General features: G+C 39.3%; 1 protein-coding gene across 8 annotated transcripts in view; it reads right to left on the reverse strand.

The window, feature by feature from the left end:
- Nucleotides 1-978: 978 nt before the first annotated feature.
- The window catches only part of SLC4A8 (solute carrier family 4 member 8), a 68,533-nt gene continuing 55,940 nt past the window's right edge, over nt 979-13,571 (reverse strand). For all 8 annotated transcript variants that reach the window (XM_016142641.2, XM_016142640.2, XM_016142638.2 and 5 more), the window contains 3 exons: nt 9,672-9,763; nt 7,467-7,562; nt 979-6,329 (listed from right to left, as the gene is read on the reverse strand). In XM_016142641.2, coding sequence (XP_015998127.1) covers nt 6,317-6,329; nt 7,467-7,562; nt 9,672-9,763 — 201 coding nt within the window. In that variant the 3' untranslated portion in view covers nt 979-6,316. The remainder of the gene's footprint in view (nt 6,330-7,466; nt 7,563-9,671; nt 9,764-13,571) is intronic.

A 13,571-nucleotide genomic window follows, 5' to 3' on the forward strand; every position in this document is an offset into this window, starting at 1 on the left:
CTGCTGTGATCGCTGCTGAATTAACCAACCCAGGACACACCTACCTTCAGAATTCTTATTACTTAACTATATGCTTCCTATGTGCCAGGGGGCAGTCTAAGTATTTTGTGTATCACTTGATGTAATCCTTAACAACTCTGAAGCTAGCCCTCTAGACGTGAGAATGATAAATGCTCCCCTACACCCACTCCCCCGCATCAGAACTAGCTCCGTTTCCTGCATGGGTAGCCTTCCCAACACTCAATGCAATTGAAGCACGTCTCTCTGAGACAAAATGACACAATGTGTATACTGTCAAGATATTTAAAAAATAGCCAAAAGAGCAAAAGTCCTCAAAGCTAGTGAGTTTTGCGTTTAACAGACTGGAGGCCAGCTTGCACTGGCTCTCCTTAATAAAATGTTCACATTGCCACACATTCAGGATGTTTTCAGTTGATTCCATTTGAGTCACTCCATAAAGCCTGCCGACTGCCTCTCCCCCCACCCTTGCCTCTCACCCCCTCACTGTTCTCTATACTCTTACTCCATTGCTTCCCTCTTCCCCTTTTCTCCAACCCACCAAGAACTGGATTTGAGAGGGAAAGAAACTGAGCAATCCTCACCCCACAAAATCAAAACTCTGGAGTGACAGATTTTAAAAATCTGAATTTCTAAGCAGTAGAGTCCTCAAATATTAGCAATTGCTCTCATCAGCCTGGTTTTATCTCCAAAATGGGCTCTCTTTCCATGCCGTCCTGTCCTCCCACCCAAACATAAGTCTAAGCGGTCTCCAAAGGAAGGGCCAGTATAGCTTCCTTCCATGTCTCTGCCTCAAGAACTGTTCAGGGTCTGCCTCAAGGAGGTGTACACAGCCCTCGCAAGGCACACTCAGCAGACACCCCACGCTTCTCTCACCCATCTTCATAACAACTCTTCACAGGTTCTGAAGTTGGTCGGCATTGGCTCAGCCCCTCGGTTTGGGCTCAAAGAACACAAAGAGCAGTTTACACAGATTTTATTTTTCACCCATTGAGCACAGGAAAGTCTGGGCAGGCAGAGGTGACACAACCACTTCCCCTGGTTCACAGACAGACCATTAGAATTGGCTGGTAGGGCACAGGGATCCTATTCCTACCACAGATTGCTATGGGGTTATCACAATAACACGTTTTTTTTCTTGATTATATTTACACCATGGATTGTGGAGAGGGTACATTGCTTACACTAAAAATATATACTTTGGAATCTCTAAAACAAAAATATCTCTATCTTTACACGAGACCTGCTAGAAAGAACATAAGAAACAAGGGAAATGTACCAGCACCTCAAGTTGTCCCCTCCCATAGGAAGGTTGCTCTGTTCACCACCTGACACCATTAGCTTGGGAGGGCGACCATGTCTAACCAAATCAGACAGACAGACACAGATAAACAAGAGCGAGGCTTATCATCTTGGAGGAGTGAATATGGGATAGAGGAGTGGGATGGAGGACTTTGGCCTCTTTTTCAAAAGGAGTAATTGCACATTCAGTTTGGTACTTCTGCTTCCAACATTATTGCATGTGTGAAAAACCTGCATGTTGGAGTCAAGTGCAAACCCGCTAAGAGAAGCCCAAGCTCTGCTGATTTCTGCTGGGCTGAGAAAAGTGCCGTGGGTGGGTTTTCTCTCTCTCAGGAAATATTAATGCCATCAGCTAGAAGAAAGTAGTTCTGTATTCTCCGGTGCTCAAAGTGGGTTAGGTTTAAGAAAAAATGCCCGTCCTTTTCTTTTCACAAGGATCAGAAACCATTCCATTCCCTTTGCGCACAGAATCTCCTAAAAGAATGATGCCTATGGATGAATCATTCCACTTACTGAATTTTCCTATTGAAAAGACTCACATAAGACTCCTTTCCTCTTTTCATGTTTCAAGCAGTGATATAGTTACTTCATACCTCTTTTGGTTATGAAAATTAGCCTCCTTTTTGGTAAAGAATTGTTAAAGTCAAATGCCTATTTTGTATAATTAATGTAAGAGACTAAGGGCACCAAGAATCATAAAGAATAGATTTGGTAGAAAAATCACTTCTATTTGGTTTTAGAATGTCTTTTTCTCTTTACACTGAAATACAGATGAGCCTGAGGGCTTGAGAATCCTTAGTCCCGCATTCTAAATAAGGAAAATAACTGTAAAGTCCCCTTTGCGAGAAGCCCCAGAACTGTTCAAGCTCTCATGTCTCTTACCACCCCTAAGTTTTTTCAGGGCCTCTAACCAAGAACTTCTTCCTTCCAAGAACTTGAAAGACCGAGGAAAAGGCAGAAAGGATAGGAAAGGGTGCTTGAAAAAGCTGAGTCAGTAAAAAGAGGTGTTGTCTTGGATGATGTCTCATTGGACCAGCCAAGGCCTGCAGGAAAGATTTCCTCCTTATGAGAGGCCCAACACCTACGATCAAAAGAAAGTCAGGAAAGTTGAGAGCATTTAATGCAGAGCTCCTTAATATCCTACCAGGATGTGGCTTGGAAACCTGAGAAGTCCAAGAAAAATGCAGTAACAAACTAGCAAAGACTGCTTATAGTCCCAAGAGGAAGTGCTAATTCTCTTGCAAAAGAAGAAATTTAGAGAGGCTGTTAAAGTAGTAGAGAGAACAAACTGGATAGTACTTCTGATGCTAGTTAAATGGAAAACCAGGGAACCCGAGGTCAAGCCTTCTCCGATACCTCAAAAAAAGGTGGAGACTCAGAACATGGAAATTGAAATTGATGGAGAAAATTCAGGGAGAATCGCTGACTCCTCTACCAAGAGGGATTCTGGAGAGTTGAGTAGGTAGAAAATAAAGTAGAACTGGGAGTTGTCTATTTCGGATGACCAGAAACCACAAATGCCTAGAACCAGAGACCTCTTGAAGGGTCATGGTAGTCACAGCCTGAGATGTTAACCAAGTCTGAAACTTAGCATATACCAGATTTTTATTAAACATTTATGACTAATGTAAAAGCCACTCACACCCCAGAAAAAGAGAAATAGCAGATATTCACAATGTCATTTGAAAGTACATGGTTCACTACCCGTCTAACCTAACGGCAAGTTTATATGAATACAGAGACAAGGATAGCAGTGGTATGTGGTAAAGACCAGATCTCCTGATAATCCCATCATCACAAGTTTGAAATCGTATATAGCCACAAAGAGCTAGCCTGCATTTTATGCAACCAAACATATTTGGCAACTTCAGCATATGTCTGCTGGTCTTCACCTTCTCTCTCGACCAACCCCTCCCTAAATGTAACCCACCCTCTTAGCAATACCAGTTCTCCCCACTAGAACCAAGATTCCAACAATCATCACTTTTTTAAATCCTTGGCCCCCCTCCCTTCCTATCTCTGTACTACCAGCCCTTTGGGCCATTGGCCTGCCATCACTCAACTATTCCTGAAATAAAAGAGGTGGACTACTCCTCCTGAACAAGCAAACCTGGGCATGGAAATCACCTAACTACCTGCCACGCTTTCCACCTCTAAATCGGTTTCTCCTTAATGTTGAACTTAAACCTTTTTCTATAGACTAAGCAGCTTGTATTTGTTTCAGGCTATTCTATTAAGAGAAGTCTAAGGGGGGAACCTAGATGGGAGAATGATCATATTTTTTGATGTTCCCATAGCTTAGGTGCAAAGGCTGTTTAACAGCAGCAATGAAATCTTATGGATACACTTTGATTTGTCGATCAACATGCACGCATATGCACGTGCATACACACACACACACAGTGCTGCTGCTTCACCTCTACTCCCACACACAGCCCAGCTTGGCTCTGCCACCACAGTCGCCAGCCACAGACCTGAGTATAGAAGTAGCCAGGGCTGGGTTTGAGTGTTTGGTGGCAGCTGGGAAAGAGGAGAGAGTAAGACTAGGAAATGATTCCTATCACTGAGATATACTAGAAATGAGGCTGGCTATTGTCTGAGAAAAATCTAATGGCCTAAAAAGACTGGCACAGCCTTCGAAAGCAGCTAACGTTCCTAAGGCGCAGTACCCTAGGAGGGTCTGGCTCAGGAAGGACTCAGAAGGACACACGTGTTTCTATAACCGTATTGCACAGAGGAAACAAAGACAGGTTCCCTACTCTCAAGAAGCCTAGCACACACAAGGCGTCATAAGACATCAGCGTATTAGGAAAAAGATTTTTCTAAGTGACATTGTCACCTAGTTTTGATGCATGATGGGCTCTTCCCTATTACATTATTACAGCCACGCTGAGGCAGGGACATAGGTGAAGCAGTCACCAGCCTCCCTGCATGAAGGTGGCAGGAGAAGATGGGAGGGGCAAGATGGAGGAAGAAAGCATGGGTGTTCTCAGGAAACAAAGGTGAAAAACGAGGTAAGCTCAAGGAAGCAGTCTGAGAGGGACAGGAAAAGCTAGCAAGAAAGCTTTTCCCATTAAAAGGGTGCCTTCTAATTTTTCTAGGTTGGGTAGGTAAATGGGTACAATTATTACATTTATCCTAAAGTGACAAAATGAGGCGCTCTGGCTCAAAAGATTTCAATGCCCATATAAAAAGAAAAATGCCTGTTCCTGTCTGCACCATATAAAAGGAAACTGAAGCTGTCCCTAAAACAGCCTTGTGAGTAGAAATCAGACAAACCAGAAATAATACCCACAATTCAAAGGAATATCATTTTAACATTCGAAAGCAGTGTGACGTTCAGCCAATAGGCCATACATACTGCTCGTTTACAGCAAGCATCCGTTCTGAGTGGATGGTATCCATCCTGTACCAGTTGTTAAATATTTTGAAAATCATCTGTGTTTTTAAATAATTGTGACTCTAAGAGAAGTGAAATATGAAAGAAATACAGAATTCCTTTGATATCAGAAGTCCTTAGAGTAAGCCTAGAATACACTAATATATTTTACGAGTATGGAATGTAAAATTCGGTAAAGTTCTTGCAGCTAACTCTTCACCTGTGAAAGAAGAGCATATTGGAGGAACGTCCTACTACCCAAAGAGTTTCCAGGATGGAAAACTAATATGATCATATTCCCTGCATGCTCATTAGTCACATTCTGTGCACAAAGGAAGGGAAGGTCTATACACACTGGAGCCCAAACCCTTGATATTCAATGCAACAGAGAAGAGAAAAACTATAAATATAGTTGTATACTAAATACCAAAATTAATTTCACCACTTAAAGTTCATTTCTCAGTGTGGCTTTTTACATCTGAGAGCCAGAATATTTGTCAACCAACAGAAATCCATGATGAAGGAACCACATGGCTGAAGGTGGCTTTGGTCCATTGAGTTGATGATGATGGTTTGCTACTAAGGCAGCTAAGGAGACATTATGTAAGCACTTGGATCTCTCCAGGAATGGAATCAAATGTGTCTTCAAGAGAGAGCAGCAAGACATGGATGTTTCCATACCATGGCCAATGAAAACACCTTATCTCCCTTTCTACTCACAAACAATTATTATCAAACCTTTCCCAGATATCTAGAAAGCAGACAAAATTTCAACCTAGGCAGTCCTTCCTGGTGTCTAAACTAATTCCTTCTGTAGCAATTTAAGTTTATTTTCTTACTCCATCCTTGATGAAACTAAAAGAAGCTTCCCTTCCTCACTTCCCATTATTGACTTCCGCCTGAGTCTTTTTCCGTCTAAGCTAAACAACACCAATGTCCCTCCTCTTGGCCCTTTCATCATCCAAGGTTCTTGCTGAGTTATGCAGACTGCTGCTAAGGAACAATGAAGATGCACTCAGGTCAGCGGCATCTTCTGGCTGCGGTCGTGGACACTGCCAATGCCCAGGTTGCTGACCCTCCTTGTAGCAGACCTTCCTAACAGCCTCTGGGTCTGACCAGCATCCCCCAGAGCAGGCAATCCACCCAAGGCCCACAGATACTATGGGACTGGAGAGCCTTCCCTTTTCTCTCTGCTCCTATTACCCTACCCCATCCTTTAGGAATAGGGACCTCATTGAAGGACTCCTCAGTGGCAGAATGGATCCATATGGCTTGGCAGGCCAGCAGAGAGTTTCAGAGAAAATGTCTGGAAAATGGGAGGCTGGGTCTTCAATGATGGCAGTTCTGAAGAGAAAGAGAAGGAAGAGGAGAAGTACCAGCAGGAAGTGGTCTTCTGCTTCCACATTCACATCTGGTGACTGGCCGCTGGTATGGGGATGGCTGGATGCCCTCCAGTGCACACCATGAATAACTGAATGCCGCGGCATGGCTTTTACACGACCAAGAACAGGGTCAGACTTGGTCTTGCTTCTTCTCCGAGAGGTTCACCATCTTCTCCGTAACCAGAACTTCCCTGAGGCACCTCACAGCCCAAATCTTCCTTCCCAGCAAAGACTTTTAGTTGAAGAGACTGAATAAAAGTGTTACAATTAGACGAAAAGAGAACACATGATTCATTCCTGCTTTTAACACAATACTTTGAAGATGTCACCACAATTTGGATCTGGTTATATTTTAAGTTCATTTACAAGTAGACTAGTTCTCAACTAAAAATAACCATGTGCTTTATACATTTCGACAGCTGCCTGGATTTTCCTCTGAAGGAAACAAGATTCTATATTTCACTCACATTCAGCATAGATTTATTTTAACCCATTCGATGAAGAAATAACCCACCACTAGCACCCACCGGTGGCTGTGACTTTTCATAGGACTTCAGTTTCTCCTCAGACCAGCCTTATGAGTGAGGCAGTTAGGATTGTTCCCATTTTCCTGCTGAATAAACTGAGAGCCAGAAACAGTGGCCTGCAGGTTATACATGGAATTAATAACTAAATGAGGTCTCTAATTTCTAGCCTAGTGCTTTATTTTTTTAATTAAAAATTTGCCTTTAATAACACCTAAGATTTTACCTACAGTTGTCTGCCTACTTAAACTTAAATGGTGTTTGAAATAATTATTCAATTTGGATGCATAGTCTACTTCGATGCAAGCAAATATGCCTCAAGTCCTTCCATTTTTTTCATTAACCTGATTAACACTGATCTATGCTATTGGCAAATGATATACAGAATTTTGTTTCCAAAATCAGAAAATAGTTACAACTTAATATGTCAAAATCTTTACTTGGCAATAATTCTTATTACGGAATTGTATTAATACTATGAACACTATTTGAATATTTTAGCAATTTCTCAGTTTGTGTGGTTGCAGTCACCAGAAATATGCTCTATAGATTTTGAAATGGAAACTAGAAAGAAGATTAAGGGAACTAAATAGAGCAAATTTTTATAGCCCAAAATAATTCCATCCTGACTTTGGATTTGTGTAAATGGGCAGTTCAAAAAAGCACATCTGTTCAAATAGTTAGAAAACATTTTTTACTTTTCTTGAGTTTATAGTTATTCTCATGGGGATAGCAGCAGTCCTGGAAGTGATATTTATTAGACAGATTCAGTTTTACGACTAAAATATTTTTTACTTTCAACATGTTTCTATTTTTTAAAAGCACAAATAAGTAAAAATCAGCAATTATAGTTTTCTTTACCTCTTTTCCTTTGAATTTCCAGAATTCATACTGAGAGCTTTCCACACTGTCGTTTTAGGCATTTCATCGGATATATTAATCTCAGAGGGGTCACATCTGAAATCAATACTCAGGACAGTAAATGTCAAACATACCATCAAAATACATATCTCAGTCTGTAATGACCACCACCCAGCAAAAGGGAAAAATTATGTCTGAGGGAGCTCAGCTAACAGCTCTCAGGAAAGCTAGGAACCTGACGGTCGGAATATAGAGGCAAGGTGACCCATGAGGCGGTGTGGAGAGCTGGCCGAGGTGCCAGATGGCAGCCAGCCCCACCCCCACTATTCTGCACTCCTTGGAGGAGTCCCTCCTGGGGTGCCGATGGCAGCACTGTGAGGCCAGCAGTGGTGGCATCAGGAGCTCCCACTTACTGAGTGTGTGTGCCAGGCATGGCACTAAGTACTCTTCATTTTCTCACTTACATAGCCAAATGCTTCCTATTTGTAGTTTATGAAGGACTTGTATAATATATTATCTTAACTATCATGGCCTTAGCGAATATTAACATTCTCATTTAAAGGCGCAGAAACCAAAGCTCCCAGGGCTAAGAAACCTTTGAAGGTCAAACACCGGTAAGTGGAGAATCAAGACCTTGAATCCAGTCCTTGGTCCCCTAGAACTCCAGAGCACTCTGAAGTTTTCTACAAGCCAGACTGTCTCCTTTCAAAAGGCTAGTGGAGAAGGCGGCATCCTAGTAGAGGAGGAACATTGCTCCTACTTTGCCACCAGAGAATTCAAAGCCTATGGCTTCTTGCAGAACAACCTGTAGAGAGTTTATTAAGGCCCAAAGATTCCATTGCTTTGGGATCAATTAAAATCAAAAGTCAAACCCATAGTAACAGAAAGCAGAATGGTGGTTACCAGAGGCTGCGCAGGTGGGTAGGGCACAGGTAGGGGAAAGGGGAGATACTGATCAAAGGGTACGAACTTTCAGTTATAAGATAAAGAAATTCTGAAGATCTATGTACAGCATGACCATAGTTAATAATCATGTATTATACACTTGAAATTTGCTAAGAAAGTCGATCTCAAGTGTTCTCACTGCACACACAAAAAGGAATGGTAACTGTAGGAGGGGACGGATATGTTATTAGTGTTAAGTGTAGTAATCATTTCATGATGTATACATATAGCAGAATACCACATTGTACACCTTAAATATATACTATATTTGTCAAAAATAAACAAATCAAAAAAATTTTTAAGATATAAAAAGACTTTCCTCATTTCCCCTCAGTATAAAATATAAACCATAATCAATTCAATTTGATGATTCAGCAATAAATTATCCAGCATCCAGATGACCCAGATCTCCTCTCTTCCTTTTCCGCCCTGCCTCAACCTTTGCGCTTCTTTCGGCTTGTGTATGTCTTTTCTTTCATAGAGGAAACAAAAGCCAGTAATGAAACCACAAATGGACCAACTTAGCTTCCCGTGACTTGTGGACAGCAACAGCTTCAATAGGGAAAGGGGATAAAATTATGGCAGAAGTAAGGAATTTTTAAGATCCCAGTTAGGTCCTCCTTGGCTCCTAGGACTGTGGATGCCATGAGCCAAGCTGGAACAGGCTGTCTTTGCTCATCCCCAAAGGCTTGCTGACGCTTGGGAATTTCATGCCTACCAGGCTAAGAACTCTCTGGAAATGAAGATCATATCCTATTCATCTTAGGAAGGTGGCAAAAAAAAGGTAAAAGGAACACTGCTTTGAGGAATACAAAGGCTAAGGTTTGAGTCTTAAACTTTCTACTTAGCAGCATTGTGACCTTGGGCAAATTAAATAAAACCATCCATGCCTTGGTTTCCATGCTGCATGAATGTAGATAGAGACTTATGTCAGAGAGTTGGTGTAAAGATTAAATGACAGCACATAGAAAACCTTCTAGCAGAGAGTCCTGACACAGAGAAGGCACTCAGTACCTGGGCTCCCTCACACAGTTCTCCTTGTGATTTCCAGCACCTGGTCGAGTGCCTGATACATGGCAGGTAGAGAGATACTCAGAAAACCATGACAGGAAAAGGTGTTTTCACAGGTTGGAACTGGGAGGCTGAGTGCTGGCTTTTTATACCAGCAGCTGCTTGTGTGACATCCGCTCCCCCAACAAAGCCAGGACATATATAGAATACCCAAAACAGTAAAGCCCTTGGTGTTTAGGGAGGTTTTACCTGAAACTGCTGTTCTTTCCAGGACTACTTAGTAACTTCCTGCTTTCTAAGGAGAACTTGTCTCCTCCCATTTCTAATATTTTCTCAGCCTCCTGGAAGAAAAAAAGATATTTTTATATTATGGACCAAGTAAAATCGTGCGTCTACACCAGCACATTTTCTATCACTAGTTTCTCCCTAATTTTTCTCACATTTATTATAAAAGAGTGTAATTACATTTTCATAGATTTGACTCATCACAAAAAGAGAGACAACCAGATTTTGTACATGGAATAGTATTTTTTTAAAAAAGAACCCAAATTTGAATAAGCCTCTAGATCCAACTACCAATTTACTAGACATATAGGGAAAAGAAGAACATATTAAATGACACTGAGGGATACATTTAGTAAAATCTAAATGGTGGGAAACCCTACAGATCAAAGACCCAGTGTATCCAACCAAAAGAAAAAGAGATCGAAAGGGAAGCCCTAAAGAGATTTAAGAAGCATATCAACCAATTATAATATATGGACCTTATTTGGATCTTATTTCAAACTGAATGTTAAAAATGATAGTGAGTCACCAATGTCACCACAATAAATTTAATAAAATATAAATAAAAATAATAGTAAGTCAGCTGGGGAAATATGAATAATGACCATTCTTTCTACTTTTGCATATGTTTGAAACGTTCCATAATAAAATGTTCTCTCAAAAAATAATCCCATTAATTAAAAAAAAAGAATTAGAGAAGAAATATGTACAAAGATGGTTGAAGTAGGATAATTAATAATAAAACCAAAAACAACTATAAGTTTTAAAAAAAGAAAGTTTAAGTTAATTGAGATAATAATACTACAGAATATTATGCAACCATTAAAACAACATATATGATTACCATATAGACATATAGAAACAAGAAAATATCTTATGAAATCAAGTTGAGGATAAAAAATCAGAATATATTTATATATAACAACACACAAAAATATATAATTATTATAGTTATATGAAAACTGTATTAAGAATTTAAATAGAACATTTTAAAACTGAACATAAATGTTAGATGCTGATGTGAAAATTTGGGGTAAAGTCTATTTTTTTCTTTAGTTTTTAAAATCATTATATAATTTTAAACTTCAGAAATTTTGAAAAATAAGGAATATAATGTTTACCAGCCACCTTGAACTTAACATCCAAAAGAGATCCTTTGATTTTTCCTCCTAAAACTGCTGTTCCTAGGTCTTCCCCATCTTAATAAATAGCACAGCCATTCATCCAACTGTTTACTCCAAAAATCTAAGAGTCGTCCTTGATTCCTCTCTTTCACCCATGCCACTATACATTGGCAAAACTTATCAGCTCTATATTCCAAATAAGTCCCAAACCAAGTGCTTTTCACCACCTCTCCCAAAGCTTAAGCTACTGTCACTTCTTGGCTGAACTACTGCCACAGATTTCTAACTACTCTCCTGGCTACTTCTCTCCCATTTCCAGCCTCACTGGTTTTCTTGATGTTCCTCAAGGATACCAAGCTCATTCCTTTGCATTCACTGTTCCCATGGCCTGGAATGCTCCTACTCCCATATATTCTCATGACTTGCCCCTCAGTTTAGTGAGGTTTCTGCTGAAATATCTCCTTAAAGGAGTCATCCTTGATCACCCTAAAAAAAGCAACTCCCATATCCCCTTACTTTCTTCTTAAACCATATCACTACCTAACATTTTATGTAAATAAATATTTGTGTGCGCATATATGTGTGTAATTTTAAAATTTTGTTTGTGTTTTTGGATGTCTAAAAGCTTTGCATTTTATGTAATGAATTCTATCAATCTTCACTTTAAAGTTTTCCTCCATTGCTTTTGTGCCTATAATTGTTAAAGCTTATTTAATAACACGAAACAGATAGACCAATGGAACAGAATTGGGAGCCCAGAAATAAACCCATGCATATACGGTCAACTAATATTTGACAAGGGAGCCAAGATCACACAGTGGAGAAAGGACAGTCTCTTCAATAAATGCTGCTGGGAAAACTGGATAGTCACATGCAGAAGAATGAAACTGGACCCTTATTTTACACCACTCACAAAAATTAACTTGAAATGGATTAAATGCTTAAATGTGAGGCCTGAAACAGTAAAATACCTTGAAGAAAACATAGGGAAAAAGCACTTTGACATTGGTCTTGGCAATGATTTTTGGATTTGACACCGAAAGCACAAGCAACAAAAACAAAAGTAAATAAGCACGACTACATCAAACAAAAAGTTTCTACACAGCAAAAGAAATGATCAACAAAATGAAAAGGCAATATATGGAATGGGAAAAAATTTTTGTAAACCACATAACCTAATAAGGAGTTAATGTCCAAAATGTACAAAGAACACATACAACTCAGTAGCGAGATGATGATGATGATAATGATGATGATGATGATGATAATCCAATTAAAAAATAGGCGAAGGCTCTTCTTTTTCCTAAGAAGACATACAAATGGCCAACAGGTATATGAGAAAGCATTCAATATCATCAATCATATGGAAAACACAAATCAAAACTATAATGAGATATCACCTCACATATGAGGATGGCTATTATCAAAAAGACAAGAGGTAAGAGTTAGTGAAGATGGGAAAAAAAGGAAACTCTTTGTGCATTGTTGGTGGGAATGTAGATCGGTACAGCCACTATGAGAAAAAGTATGGAGATTCCTCAAAAAATTACAAAGAGAACTATTGCACGATCCAACAATTCTGCGTCTGGATATATATAACCAAAGGAAATGAAATCACTATCTCAAAGGGATATCTGCATCTTATGTTCATTGCAGCACTATTTACAATAACTGAAACATAGAAACAACCTAAGTGTCCATCACTTAGGATGGATAAAGAAAAGGTTACACACATATATACACACAAACATTGTTTAGCCATAAAAAAAAGGAAATCCTGCCATTTCCAACAACATGAATGAATTTTGAGCGCATTATGCTAAGTGAAAGAAGTCAGACAAATACTGTATAATCTCACTAACATGTGGAATCTAAAAAACTGAAGTCATAGAAACAGAATAAATTGGTGTTTGTGGGGGCGGTGGGGGGAAATAAGTGAAGATAGTCAAAGGGTACACACTTTCAGTTATAAGATGAATAATTTCTGGGAATATAATACACAACATGGTGACTATAGTTAACAATACTGTATTGTATATTTGAAAGTTGCTAAGAGAATAGATTTTAAAAGTTCTCACCACAAAAAAAAATAATAATAATTGTGACTATGTAAGGTGATAAATGCATTAACTAACCCTTTCGTGATAATCATTTTTCAATATATACATACATCAATTCCTTACATTGTATACCTTAAACTTATACAATGTCATGTCAATTATATCTCAATAAGACTGGAAAAAATAAATTAAGATTTTAAAAATTCAAGATATTAGGAAAAAAAGTCCTTTTAAAATGTATTTCAAAGGACACGTTCAGACACTAACTGTATTTGAAAACACTTTCCAGCTCTTTCATTTCTTGGTCGAGTATTTTCATTTTGCTACACATTCATTGTTTGCACATGTAGGCTACCAACTGAGGGTCCACTGTGTGGATGGCAGATGCCAAGTGCTGAGAGAAATGAGGAAGGACAGAAAGTCCTGTGCAAGTTATCTTTGCATGGTGCCAACCACAACATCATCTGCAATTAGGTACATAACAAATACTCAGAAATAATAGGTTTTGTATACTTATCAAATTAGACCTTTGGGAGACACTGAACCATTAGATCTGATGATAAGAGCAGATTCTATGTTCATAGTCTAAGTGTGAACTTGGTGAGTAGACTGTAGGCAAACAAATAAACAAACAAACAAAACAATTGGCTGTCAAATCCAAAAATGAAGGGCAGACAGGG

The sequence above is a fragment of the Rousettus aegyptiacus genome, unplaced genomic scaffold (assembly GCF_014176215.1).
Source record: "Rousettus aegyptiacus isolate mRouAeg1 unplaced genomic scaffold, mRouAeg1.p scaffold_m13_p_2, whole genome shotgun sequence".
NCBI classification, from domain to species: Eukaryota; Metazoa; Chordata; class Mammalia; order Chiroptera; family Pteropodidae; genus Rousettus; species Rousettus aegyptiacus.